This window comes from Triturus cristatus, chromosome 1_2 (assembly GCF_964204655.1).
Source record: "Triturus cristatus chromosome 1_2, aTriCri1.1, whole genome shotgun sequence".
NCBI classification, from domain to species: domain Eukaryota; kingdom Metazoa; phylum Chordata; class Amphibia; order Caudata; family Salamandridae; genus Triturus; species Triturus cristatus.
The window spans coordinates 848613346-848627635 of NC_140580.1; the positions used below are offsets into that span (position 1 = coordinate 848613346).

Consider the following 14290-nt stretch of genomic DNA (forward strand, 5'->3'; position numbering starts at 1 on the left):
CAGCCAGACACTGAGCAGGCAAAGACATACTTGCAATGGTGCAACGGGCACTCAGCAGTAGAGTTAGTTGAGTGTCATCATACCCCGATATAACGTCAGTGATAAAACATAGGTTGTGGCCACACACGACCAGGCATTCTAGGGCAGCTGGGGCGGGAGTGTGCCAGTGCCAAGAGGGTGCGGGTTGCCTGGTTAGGGCTGCTGGTTTGGAGGGAACACGAATAATACATCGCCACAAAAGCACATTTTGCATTCATAGAAGGCTGAATTGATACTTTTATGGCATGGCGCCATTTGCTTTAGTTATGCGCATGTTTCTTGGCAGCGTCAGGAACATTCAGAATGCAATGCTGGTGGTTTGCCTGTTGTCATGCTGTTCAGAGGTGTTTTAGCTCAGGCAGGGCCAGGCATGGGTTATAGGCCGGTGGTCTGCCCTGGGATTCGTGTTATCAGGCAGGTGAAGCAGCAGAACTTAGAGGGGCTTGGGTTTGATTTCTGGATACTAGGGCGGAGCCTGGTTGCTCACTTAGTAGCCCGTCCTTGAGTTCAACGAAACAGGTACCATTGATGCGAGTATTGGTACCGGGTAACTTCTCCCGCCCTCCAGCACTGGCTGGCAGCTATGCAGGTTGTGGAAGTGGCCTTCCAACGGGGGCGATCTGGTCCACAAAGTAGCAGGAGAACTATTGTCTTTCCCAGTATTCAACATAGAGAGGTATTTATGATTTGGTCTTCCCCCTGTGTCACGCTGTCCTGTCTGCTCCCTGGTATGCTGGCAGAGGTCTGGGAGGGCAAGGCTTCACATTTGGTGGTGACTGATGGAATGAACTGGCATACTCCAACTGAGTGAAAGAGGAAGTAAGGCGGGCTTGTCAACTCTTACCTCCGCCCGCATTGGCACTGCCAGGCAGGAGTGTCTGGTCAAAGGGATTGTTCTTCAGCCATGCAAAGGCAACATTGGACTAACGCCTAGTGGAGGCACCTGTCCTGATGGTCCATGCTGGCCGCCGGTCCGGTTGGGCGTAGACTTGTTTTGGCTGGACCTGGGAGAAGCCCGGTATCAGCATGCTGTAGGTTAAAAGGCCTACCTGGAGCCATGCGCAGTTGCGCAGAGCAAAGAGGTCTTGGCTTCATCAGGCATGGTCTTGTTTTAATGATTTAACCTCACTAGGACGGAGAGCCTTGCTCCAAAACATGAGGGACACTTTCTGCCAGCTGAGCGTGATGCTGGGGCCATGCGAATTGTGGTGGTCGGAGATTACACCACGGGCCAACTGGCATGGAGCCCGCTCAGGAGACGCCATTGAGGTGTCAAGGAGAAAAGTTAACAGCGCCATGCGCAAGTTCACTGAGCAAAGAGGCTTTGGCTTCATCAGGCATGGCCGTTTACACGCCAAATCAACAGGGTGTCTGGAGAATGCTGGGGTGCACCTCTCCACTCTAGGCATGGATTTAATCTTACTTGACCTTGGTGAAGCCTTGGCAGCTGCGGGTTGCAAATAGAAGTGGTAGTCTGGTGGGGGGCCCTGGTAGGGACGGTGGCCACTCCCAAGGCTGTGGAGGAGTTACAGGGCGATCCAGGGTCTGCACATACCAAGGGGTACATCATGCAGCAGCACCGCGGGGTGCTAAGCCAGGATACCCAGGGATGTTTCAGCGTTGTCCCCTGGAAGAACGACGGCGCCCCCCCCGTTAGCAGACAGGCGGTTGTGGGTCTGAGCAACCGGGGCCTGCCATGTATGCTCCGCCCACCCATCACGGGGGTGGCGTGTGAAGCAAGTGGACTGGGGGTCCACGGATGGGAGGGGTGGCCCCTCCCAATGGTTGCTATCCACCATTTGGCGTTGCCATGGTGACTCTAGGCTTATCAGACGGGCAGGCGGCATAGGGGCTGGCCTGCCCTGGGATCGCCCGTAAGATAACCCACCATGTTTGCATATTGGTTATGCTAATAAACCTGCAGCAATATTTCTCCACTTACAATACAGTGTCGTGTGGTTTATTTATGTACTTATGTGTTTTGTGACAACTGTTGCCGATATTGGCAATATGTAAGGCTGCCTGGGGGGGGGTTGCGCAGCGGCCCCCTCCTAAGAGGGCGGCCGCCTTAGTGCCACAGGAAGGCACAGGGGTGGGAGGTCTAGTCCCTGGGTACACCAGGGGAGACCCCAGCAGATTGCTGCTTCCGGCGGAGGTGGGGAGGAGACAGGGGTATTTATTCTGTCTCCGCCCCCTCCTCGCCCTCTTGTCCTCTCGTTCGCCTTGCCCGCCCCTCCGCTTACCCAGCGCCCAGAGGTACAAAGGGGGGGGTTAGGTCTTCTAACAATGTTACTTTGTGTTGCAGGAGGAGTTACAGGGCGATCCAGGGTCTGCACATACCAAGGGGTACATCATGCAGCAACACCGCGGGGTGCTAAGCCAGGATACCCAGGGATGTTTTAGCGTTGTCCCCTGGAAGAACGACGGCGCCCCCCCGTTAGCCGACAGGCGGTTGTGGGTCTGAGCAACCGGGGGCTGCCATGTATGCTCCGCCCACCCTTCACGGGAATAAGCCTTGGTTGCTCATAATAGTTACCTTTAAGATTACAAAGGGAGTAACTTTGTTATCCAATTGGAGTGCATGTGTACCTGAGGCCCTTGGACACCAGTAGTGGTTAACAATATGTACCACAGATACAGTCCGATAACTAATAATCACACTAGAACCCACACAAAAAATATTTTAAAAGTGACATAGTTTGCTCTTTGTTAAAATGCGCCTATGCATACGTTTGTGGCTGGGTGGTTGGGGGGATGAGTCGGTGGTGGAAGCAGAAGATGATACGTGCATACAGTGTTAGTGCCACTGTCAGGTATGACATTAATTGCATTATGACATTTATTGACATTAACTCCATCTATAGGTCACTTACCACATTGTCAAGGTGGATAATTGTGAAGGGTATACGTGATTACCACTTTTAAAATAGTGTTCAGTTTCTGGTGTACCTGAAAATATTATCCCTTAATAAATATAAGGTGCAAGGTAAAAGAATTCTGAGTAAACGTGAATACAATGGGCTATTCGGCAAAGTGCTTTTTAATGTCATGGGACTAGCACAGCGTTTTTACTGTACATTTAAAAGTAAGATTTAAACATACGAATACAAAAATACTATTTAATGTTGATTGTTACATTAGCACAAATCTTGGTTGCAGAATGGGCCTGATGTCGCTTTGAGAAGCTGCGCGCCTACTGAAAAACTGTGAAGTACACGATTGTCTCAAGCTAATATAAACTTATTGTGACTTGTGCTTATTTTGGTTGTCCATTTACTTACTTATTTACTATTGTGCAACCTCCTCTGATAACGTATGTTTCCTCCCACATTTTTGTCATGAATTTTTGTCCTGAACTTTGACCCTTTGTCCTGAATTTTAACACTCACAGTCCTGAATTTGCACCCATGCCAGTGGGTCACCCTACAAAGAGCTGTTTAAACAGCTCTATCACGCAGTTCCATTCTGGGCTCTACACTCATATTTAGGGTTACGAAATACTATGAAAACGATATTTGGGAAATAGGTATTTACGCCTCAATCGAAAAGCTCTTTAGTTGGAAGGCGATATGTAAATACAATTGCAATGCCATAAATTCCTGCACCACGCTTAAAATCATTTCTGGCGCAGCTCACGAACTGCTGTGGAAGCTTTTCTGGCAGGTTAGGAGCCCTGTCACGCGCTTTCCTTACCTGGACATTCTTGCAAGGAATACTTCATGCACATGTTGCCGGGTGGGCCTCGCTGGCTGGTGCGCGTCTTCCCCTCCTTCCTTCGCTCTTTGGCCTACAGCTACGACGCCCGAATCTAGGCCCGTGGGGACGCCATGGTGGCTTTTATAGGACAGTCGACAGGCCCGCCAGGAGGGCCGGGCCAGCAGCCCGTCGTACACCTCAAGGTTAACTTGATGTGGAAACAAATGTTGGATTGCCGGAACTGGAAAAGGGCGGATGGAGAGGGGCTTGTGGCTACTTTGTGCCAATCTGTGTTTTTGTTTTCTCGAACCCTAAACAAGCAGAGACCAAGCACAGGTGCCAGGTGCCTGGCAATTCGCCAGGAGCTCTAAAGGAGTGTTACTTTCTGCTTCGGTCTGCAGGGCGTGTGAAGTCAAAACAGGGCTCCCTAAAGAAAAACTGGCTGACTTAGTTCCAGCCCTACCGGCCCGCTAGGGACACAGGGCTTTCGGGGGCCCTACCTGCTTGTCTCCGTCCGAGCTGGATTAATGCTGTTGTGGTTAAAAAGTCATACTCCATAGATTTCCGGACTCTAACTTTCACCAGTTTCTGATTAACAGACTTAGAGTTAAAAGGAAATACAGATTAATGTTTACCTTGCTTCTACAGGGAATGGAAAAGCAGTTCAGAAGTTATAACTATTGCTTGTCGAAAAGTAAAATAATGCGCTGTTTCACAGAAGGTATTGGATTACAGATGTAGTCTTGGCAGTGTTTCCAAGGTGTGTGTGTGAAGGGGTAGGCAGAGGAAGAGAGTTACTTTTTAACCTATTACAATTTCTCATGCGAAAATGATCATGTGGAAGTGTTTATGCATATAATAATTAACTTTTAATATACAGTGCCTCATATCCACCACTCAAATTACTTTCATATTTCACTATATTAATTCACCACTAATAATTTATGGGTTCCGGAGTAGCATGCTACTTGCCGAAAAAGCAATTTGACGCCTCGTCTGGGGTAGTAAGCGCTATATAAATGCAATTACAATAAAATATCACACTTCTGCCACTATAAATTACAGGTGCTACTATTAACTTATTGGTGCTCAGTTTGCCGACCACTGAAGCTGATTAGGTCTTGCCAGGTGGGAAGCTTCGGACTCATGACCTGCAGATCATTGCATATCTTAAGGCGAGCATGTAACCCAATCCTCCATCCTCCTGGGTATTTGTAATCTCACAAAGAACACCTTACGTGTCGCATATTCTGGTATGGCCGTGCCAGGCCATCGAGGCTTGAAGCTTCTTGCTCTGCGTTTGAAGAAATACATCTTTATTTACTACTTTAAAGTCGCAGTAGTGACGACTGTGCCATCAACTCTTGGTGCTGCCTGCTTATCATGCCTTCCCACACACCTGATGTTAAGATACCCTCCTGAAGCGGCCCAGCTGAGGCTCGCCCAACGAGTGCCCATCGGCTTTGAGACTCCTGAGGAACATGCTTTGGGTTTGGGACACAAACTCCTGACCTGAATTGTGGACCCTTTTGGCCAAGTAGTGGTAGGTCATATCTGGCCCTTTTCAAGTTTATGGGGCTTTGTTACAAGCCCATTATTCCCCTGGTGCATCCCTTTTTTAGATGCACCGGGGGCGCTATGGGCTTGCCCATATTGACAAGGCCACGTAAAGCCACCCTTGGTGACTTTTCATGGCCTTGTAAATATGGGCCCCTTTCATGCATTACTCTGCATGAAAGGGGTGTTCCATGGGTGTTGCTGTGGTTGTTTCCATGCAACATCAATGGAACTTGGCACATTCCCAGATTTACAACATTTTGTAAAACTGGGAATGCATCAGAATTCTACACCGCAGGTGAGGCGTAGGAATGGCGCAACGAGGAGAAATACTTTTATTTCTCATCGTTTTTTCCCCGCATTCTGCAGCACGCGTAGAAAGAGTAAAATGCCATTAATTATTGTTTTTGTGCAGGAAAGTGTCCCTTCCTGCACAAAAACAATCATCCCCGCAGCACTGGCACTCTTGCAAAATGACGCAAGGGTACCTGAACTGGAGCATGGCGGCCAATCAGGGGCGTAACAAAGGCCCCAGCAGTCCCCGCAGTGCGGGGGGCCCTAAGCTTTAGGAGTCCCCCTCAGCAAAGTGCCCTGTCCTGAGAGCTCCCGAGTGAGTACGGAGGGGGGCCCTCAATGTACTTTGCAGGGGGGCCCCCTCAAGTTTCGTAACGCCATTGCAGCCAATTGTGCACCCGTGCAGGGGAAAGCACAGGGATGCATCGTATTGTTGTTAATACAACGCATTCCTGCGCTTTGAAAATGACGGAGCACAGCTCCGCACCGCGCTGTGTCATTTTCTTGTAGATGAGGCCCTATGTACTTTATGCTCAGTTTGCCAAGTTTGATTTTTCTTCCACCTCTTTCCTCGTTCATGAGGTGTATTTGTAAAGCAGTAGTCAGTATTCCATCCTTAAAAAGGGTGCTTGGCTACTGGTCATGTCACCAACTCCCAAGCTAGCCCATTTGGCATAATTTCACTCATCTAACAACTTCTATGCCTTGTGCATGTTGCCATGTGGATAACAGGGCCTTTCGTGATTGCCTCACCCCGTCTTTTTATGCCTCACCTACAGAAAGCATTTGGACACCTCATGTTGAAGACCTATTGTGGACAATACCAGTACTTACAGTGAGCTGTGGCTCAGCTGGGTACTCACTATTAGTTGGTTTTGCTGTCAGTCTCATTTGCTTCCATCTTTTTGTATGTCTTTCCTTTGTCTTCTTGTGTCTGTCCCTCCCCTGGAGCATAGATCTTTTACCATTCTTTTGACTGAATGACATGTGTGCTTCTACTGCATACATTGAGGCAATTAGTATGTAGACCTCACCAACCAGACATGTAGCTTTTAGCTGTCTGTAGGTGAAAGCCTTTTGTAGATCACAACAAAAACACACAGTGGTCTTAGAGCCCATTAAGTATCATTACTTGACTTTATTATCAATCTCCTTTGCTTGCTTCTTATTCAATTACTTGTTTTCCTCTACGTGTATTTGTACCTCCCTTGGAACATTGCCCTTTTATCAGTCTTTTGATAAGGTCACTTGTATCCTTTCAGTGCTCACTTTTTCCCTCTCGCTATCTTGTGTACTTCTCTCCCCTCCCTAATACCCATCCTGCGTTACTCTGTCCCTCTTGTGCTGCTCTCATGAGCTTCTCCATCTTGATCATCCAACCTCCCCTTAATCTTCCCTGTTGCTCTCTCCGTCGTGTGCTGCTTTTCCCCGCCTTCTTTAAACTTTCTCCCCCACGGCTTTATTTTTTAATTTTCTATTTCATTCTCCCCCGCCCACCCCCTGTTGCTTTCACCACCCGCTCCTCTGTTTCTCACGTACCACTTGCAAACCTTTTAATATTTATTTATTTTATGTATCTGTTTTATATATTCTTTTACATTTTTTGGAGGCCCTGGCATCTCCTATTTGCTGTTGAGCAGCTCCACATACGTAATTGTGCTTTAACACAATTGAAAATGTCTTTTTTTGTACCGTTACAAGTGGTGTCTGCTATTTTGAGTTAGTAAATACAAACAAAATAAATGGTGCCTGCGGGGGTGGTAACGCGTGTGCATGCATATTTCATCATGCATTCACGTGCCTACTAAACGACTCCAGAAGTCTCATCATGCATAACAGCAAAGCATGACACATGTTTTCTTTTTGTCAATGCTGCATAGCATTGGTAAAAGGCATTTTGCTTTCTTACCGATGCTGTACAGCATGACCAAAAGCATTGGCAAAGTCATTAGGTCACAAAAACGGTTCCTGTTGATTTTGTCAGTGCTTATTTATTTTGCTTGCAGCACTCTTTGAGAATGCATGCGTTTACTTCCTCTTTGCATCGTGTGCTGCTTACTGCTTCAGATCTCTGCCAACACTTCTCTTTTTGATCTACTCCCCTAAGCTCATCCCCTGCTTCCACTTCCATCCCCCTCCATTTTGTTTGTCCTTTTTATTTTATTGGAGGGCCTGTCTACTGCGATTTTCTGCCAGGCCACTCTTCTCTTATAAGGCACTTCCCTATACCTTTTTTATTGTACTGATGCAAGATGGGCATCTTCAATAATGCAATGGTAAATTAAAGAAAAAAACAAAATGGTGGCCGTGCCACGTAATATGCCCGCGTACATGACACCAAACTGTGCCGCTGTAGGATGGTGACACATGCATGTGAACACATCATTGTGCTTTATATGGTCTAGCTTGACAGCACAGCTGTCACTAGACAATTTATGTGAGCATCACTAGAGAAGTGCTTTGGCTGCGTCTATTGGTTGGGACCCAAGATTACATGTTTTGATTGGGCCAGGATTACATGTTTTGATTGGGCAAAAGTTGTGTTCTTGCACAAAAAAGAGCTTGACCTCCATGCAGCTGTGATAATTTTGTTTATCCAGCTGGCTGAGCTTGAACTCTCTGGGGCACAACCATGAGATTGTAATGCTGTAAAAGTATCTTAGATAACCAGATCATTTATGATGTTTATCTTACTCTGGCAGCAGCACAGATGAGAGAATTCTTCACAATGCCATACAACATACATTTAAAGCCATGACTATTGGCATTGCCAATGCCTGTTGTGTTGGTTTACCGCTGTTTTTCAGCCTAACCTTTTCCCCCCATTTTTGCGGGTTCTAAACAGCATTGGCAAATCGAATAGGTGTGCAGTGACAAAGCTAAAAGTTATGGCCTATTGGCTTTGCCGATGCTTGTTTTCTAGGGTAGCATTATAATGCCCCTCTGGCTGGGCTGGTACTACGTAACTGGCTATATGTTTTAGGCCCAACTATAATTATAACATACACGCTTATGTCACACCTCCTCCTCTTTTCCACTGCTAGGCGCTGATCCCCAAGACTATAAGAGCACCTTCCTGATCACTCACGCTCACTACCATAACAGGACCACAACATATACAAAATTGCCAGCCACATTTTCCCGCTGTGTTTGCTACCGATCCAAAAATGTGCTTCAGTGCCAGACACAGGGGAATGGAACGCTATTTAAATGCTACAGTAAAATACAATGCAGAAATGAGTGCAAAGTTAGAAGGGCTACTGAGGGAGGTGGAGCTGGATGGAAAGTACATTTATATATTTAATCCATATCTGGTCCATGAGTTCGGCTTGGGAGGTGGACTCATGGTATGGCCATACACCGCATACAATCACTGATGGGTAGTTACCAACAAGCACTGGCAATGCCAATAGTTCTCAGTAATGGCAAGGTATTGGCCTTGTGAATGTCTTTTAGGCATGTTGTCTAGCAGCACATCTGCGGCTCAGCATGGCTGAAAGTCACCGACAGCCGAGAATCACAGGATGTTGAGCCGGTGACGCATCTGTTCGCCCCCCCATGTTGAGTTTATTCATTGTCCTGCCCCTCATTATACAAAAAAGTGATATGACGTGGTCTGCGCCTGCCGCATCATAGCACTTTTTAGGTCTCGCCTGACCCAGCGCATGTGCTGGTCTGACGAGACATTTTGTGAGGGCTCCAAAAAGTGCTACCAGGCCAGCCTAGAGCTACAGTGCATGTGCGCGGGCACGCGCGCCGCGCTTGACCGAGCTTACTTTCAAGGCCGCTTTGATGTTTGATAGCGATCACTTTCACGGCTGCTTGGCATAGCCAATAGGTCTCGCTTTTGGGACCTTATAAGTATTTAGTTATGCAACTGTTGCATGGCTAAACACTTATAAGGTCCCAAAGGTGAGACCTATTGGCTATGCCAATGCTTGTTTCAGTTACTTTCAGCCATGCTGAACAGCAGATGTGCTGCTAGGCAACATGGCTAAAAGACATACACATTGACAAGGCCAATAGCTCCAGCATTGTCCAGATCTATAGGATTTGCCAATGCTTGTTCGATGTTGACGAGGTCTTTCAGAACAAAGGTGATAGTGAGAAACAGTTGAGGAGCTTTGGAGTGAAGAGGGGATGGGCATAATGGCCAGAGAGGCCAAAAGGGGAAATGGGGAACCAGGTTTTAATCTCGGGGGCGGCTGAACAGTTTGTGATTCTGGACAAATCACTTATGCTTCGCCCTGCATATGTCAATGAATGTGTTATTATGAATGTAACTGGTGAGCAGTTAAAGTGCTTCAATACCAGTGGCTGGTGTTAGCACTATGGCAACATGAAGGAAGGAACAAGCCCTCCAATACTATCGGATTTTGCAAAAAAAATGAAAACACGCTGTTCAAGTTTCAACAACTTTTTTAGAAATGCATTTGTTTATGTACATGCGCATGCATTTTAGTGGTGTATGTACAAGGGAGACTATGGCAAGACAGAGGATGTAACGAGCGCTTCAATACCAGCGGATCGTACAAAAAAAATAAAAGTAGCAGCAACAAGGGAGGTAGTGGGAGGACGGGTCAAGCAGGGAAGCAGGAGAGGATGGGTGAGATGGGCAAGCAACGACAGGAGAGGGCGGGAGGAAGCAACAATGAAGTGTAAAAAAACAGTACCTTAATTGAAGCAGAATCAGTGACAAAAATGAATCTGTCAATGTGGAATGTAACTGGTGAGCATTAAAAGCGCTCCAATACCATCGGCTCGTGTTCGCGTTGTGGCAAGACAGTGGACAGAGCGAGCGATCAAATACCATCAGATCGTTGAAAAAAATAAACAAGTGCTGTTTGTGTTTCAACAACTTTTTCAGAGATGCATGTGTTTATGTACACGCGCATGTATTTTAGTGGTATGTGTGTATGAGCACACGGAAACGGCCAGAAAACACAAGTACTCCTGTGGAGTATTTGAAAACAAAGAAAAAAAAGCAAATGGCATAAAAGAAAATGAGATCTGCGCTGAAGATTACCAATGGTAGGGGGTGGGCAGCCTGTAAACCCACATGCGCTGTCTACCGGAGACCTAAAAAGGGAATGTTTTCATAAGGATTTCTGAGATATCAAAGCAGATCACTCCGGTTGTTTAGGACATTAAAGATGAAGTAAGCACATTTATAGGCATTGAATGACCCTATAGACAAAATCCCCGAAGCATCTAATCATTTTATTTTTTCCAATGTAACTTGTGTCATATTTTTTCCCAACTTTAACAGTGGAAACTTAACACTTGGGAACCGCCATTTCCCCCTCTCCTTAGCATTCTTGGGCACTTTACAAGTGGAGAAAAGGTGCATGATGATTTGTTAAATTATGTAGATGTATTTGCATGTGTCCTCCAGGTAAGGTAGTAAACTACCATGTGCCTCTCTTCTGCTTAAACCAAGTCAGGGAACAGCAATGGGGAATAAAGATGGCGGCTGCCAATTGTTACGTTTCAGCAGAAGCTACCCAATACACAATTCTTGGGCTGGGTTAAACTTCTCATTTCATCAGAACACATTGAGAAAAACCATCTCTTTTGTTGATTTCTACCATCCTATAATTCTACAAGTTGTTAAAAATCAGGGGTCTGAACAAACATGCATTCTAATCTATGCTATATTACCATAGAGTTCAATGCATTCTAGTCCAAATAACATTTCCATAAAATCAATTTATTGAACACGTGTTCTGCACACTAACCACTTCAGGCACAAGAGGACTCTTGTGAAGTTACCGGAAGTACTGTAAAAGGTGTCTGACTTGTTGTGGACATCACTTTGGAAAATGTTATTAAGCTTTGACCTCTACCATTGAGATTTGAGGTCTGGAAACACAAGCCAACGCCGTCTCAGTGTATCTTTCTTGTTTTTACCCAAAACAGTAAATGGAGTGATGCCATTTTATGTTTTCAACCTACACCAGCCTGATTATGTCATAGGCAACTGCTGTGTTTAGGAGACTGCCTGGCGGCTTGGTGGCTGGCTGCATGAGCGGAGTTTTTTGTAATATTGCAAGTTCTGTAGGTGCTGCAACCTTCAAAAAGAAAAAGAGGGAAAATGTTAATGAAACACGTCGGGTTTGAAGATTTCTTGTGTTTGAGTCTCTATCTAATGCATAATGTCTGAGATTAAGATAGGTTTGTGGCCTGTACGGATGCCCTACCCGTGCTTTGTTGCCTGCACCCCACCCGAAGGACTGGATGATCGTGGGAGACAGCATTTTAAACGAGGACGGAACCTCCCTTGCCTTTACCACACATTTGCGTGGTAAAGGCGGTCAGCACTATAGATTCAGAGCGGGTGGGTGGGGCTGAGTGGAAGGAAAAGGAAGACCTGGGGGCCGGGTTTCAGGGCTCATGACTGGGCGGTCAGGTTAGTTTTTAGGGCTGGGGGTCCGTTTTAGGGCTGTGGGCAGGAGTGGGGTGTTTTAGGGCTGGGGTAGTTTTTAGAGCTAGAGGCCATGTTTTAGGGCTCAGGCTGGGTGGTGGGGTCAGGGCGTTTTTAAGGCTGAGGTCGGTTTTAGGGCTCAGGGCAGGAGACTGTGGTTGGGGTCGTTTTTAGGGTCCAGGGCTGGAGGTCACAGTCGTTTTTAGGGCTGGGGGCAAGGTCGTTTGCTGGGCTGGAGGCCAGGTTTCAGGGCTCAGGGTGGGTGGGCTGTAATATTTCTACACACGTCTTTACAACAAAATTCATTGTAAAGGCATGCTTGGTAAAGACACAGTCATAGTAAAGACTGCGTTGTTAACGTATGTGATATGATCGCAAGCGTGGCTCTGTCATACAACAGATTATAGTCAGTACCATCTCGTTGTTCAGGCTGATGGCGCTGGGTGGGTTTCCTCTGCGTAGTAGCTTCCTGGGTTGCAGGGCAACTGGAGATCTGGGCTTCATGGGGGATGCAGGAACTCTTTATCAGCTAAGGCTCCTTTCAGCTGGAGCATGGCAATGGAGAAATGACTACATTCTTGTTACCCATTGGATTGCGGCGTCAGGGACTCAGGAATTGGAATCGTATTTTTATTTATATAGCACTTACTACTCCTTCGCTTTTCAGTGCTTAGCACGCTACTCTGGAACCTTGGAATGAGCAAATAGGAAAGAAGGTGGAGGGAAGTGTCTCTGGAAAGGATTAGGGAGATCAGAGTAGTAACATGAGGTTTGGGATGAGTCAAAGGAGGAATATATGAGACTGGAGGTAGAGAATATTTTGAGAGAGGCATAAAGTGAGACAGAGAAGTGCATTGGAGAGAGTGAAAGCTTTTTTCTCTCTTCTATAGTAGGAGTAAAGTAATAAATATATAGATACATGGCTAAATAGAAGGGGTATACATGTATAAGGAAGATAATATATTGAGATTTAGTTGTATTGTATAAACAGATACTTTCAAGTGTTGCTGTACTTGAAGCTAATTTATTTGTACATTTTTTATAACTTAATTTATTTTTAGCATTTCCTCAATATTTCAATAGTGAAGCACTTGCAGATAAATTAGTTATGATAATATTTACATATTGTGATAGATAAATAAAACAGAGACCCATAAGCATCTCATCAAATAACTCCTATAAAAACTATGCAGTGACCTACAAACATGTTAAGCATAGAATAATATATATATATTTTTTTTTGGCAGAGTTTTATATAGTGCGAACTTGACCCGAATCCAACCAGGTATCAGAGTGCTTTACATAGAACCCATTACGTTACATGAGGACACACGTTCATTTTTTTTTTTTTGTTAGGCACGGGGAGATTAAGTGATTTGCCCAGAATCACAGGATGTGTTGCGTTGTTACCGAGACTCGAACCCTGTTCCTCCAGATCCGAGGACGAGCCCCCTAACCGTTAGGCCAACTCCTCTCCCAATATATTCAACCATAAGTAAAATATACATTTGTTAAGGGGAGCTAAAGAATATCTGTATATTTTTAAAACCATAGTTATTATACATAGTTGCACAAATAAATATACATATCTAGATACAGACATACAATCAAATTATAAATGTTTACATACACAGGAATATGTTGTACATTAGGGTTTGAGTACAATGGCTATGTAGGAAAGAGCCAATTCTTTGAGTAGTCTTCTGAAGAGAAGATAGTTAACTGTAGATCTTATGTTTGGGGGTAATGAATTCCATAGTTTGGCTGTTTGAACAGAGAAAGATGTACCACCTATGGTATTTATCTTGTATGGTGAGATTTTGAGGCGAGGTGCCAATATTGAGCAGAGGTTCTTTGTTGAATGTATTTGGTGATTTTATACCTGATGAAAAGCTGTCCTGTTCCATGTCTTGTTTTGTGGGTGATACAAAGCAGCTTGAAGGTGGATCTTCTAGCTACCGGTAACCGATGTAGTGCTATCAAGGCAGGGGAAATGTGAGCTTGTGACTTTACATGTATGAGTAGCCTGGCAGCAGAGTTCTGAATCCATTGTAGCCATTTCACACTTGATAAAGATGATCCGTGGTAAAAGCCATTGACGTAATCAAGTTTAGACAGTACAAGAGAGATAGTAGCCTGGACCTTGATGTGTCCCAGAGTTTTCATTTCAATGAAGCTTGATCTTGCTAGTTTGTCCACTTGGGCATTCATTGATAACTTAGAGTCCATTGCAAGGTGTCTTACTTCCTCAGATACTTTAGGATGTGGTACCAGATCATC

At 45.5% G+C, this 14290-nt stretch overlaps 1 protein-coding gene across 1 annotated transcript in view; it reads right to left on the reverse strand.

Moving 5' to 3' along the window:
• LOC146868143 (uncharacterized) overlaps window positions 1-4206 on the reverse strand; it is a 43342-nt gene extending 39136 nt beyond the window's left edge. The window contains exon 1 of the mRNA XM_085609018.1: window positions 3733-4206. Coding sequence (XP_085465144.1) covers window positions 3733-3766 — 34 coding nt within the window. The 5' untranslated portion in view covers window positions 3767-4206. The remainder of the gene's footprint in view (window positions 1-3732) is intronic.
• Window positions 4207-14290: the final 10084 nt, after the last annotated feature.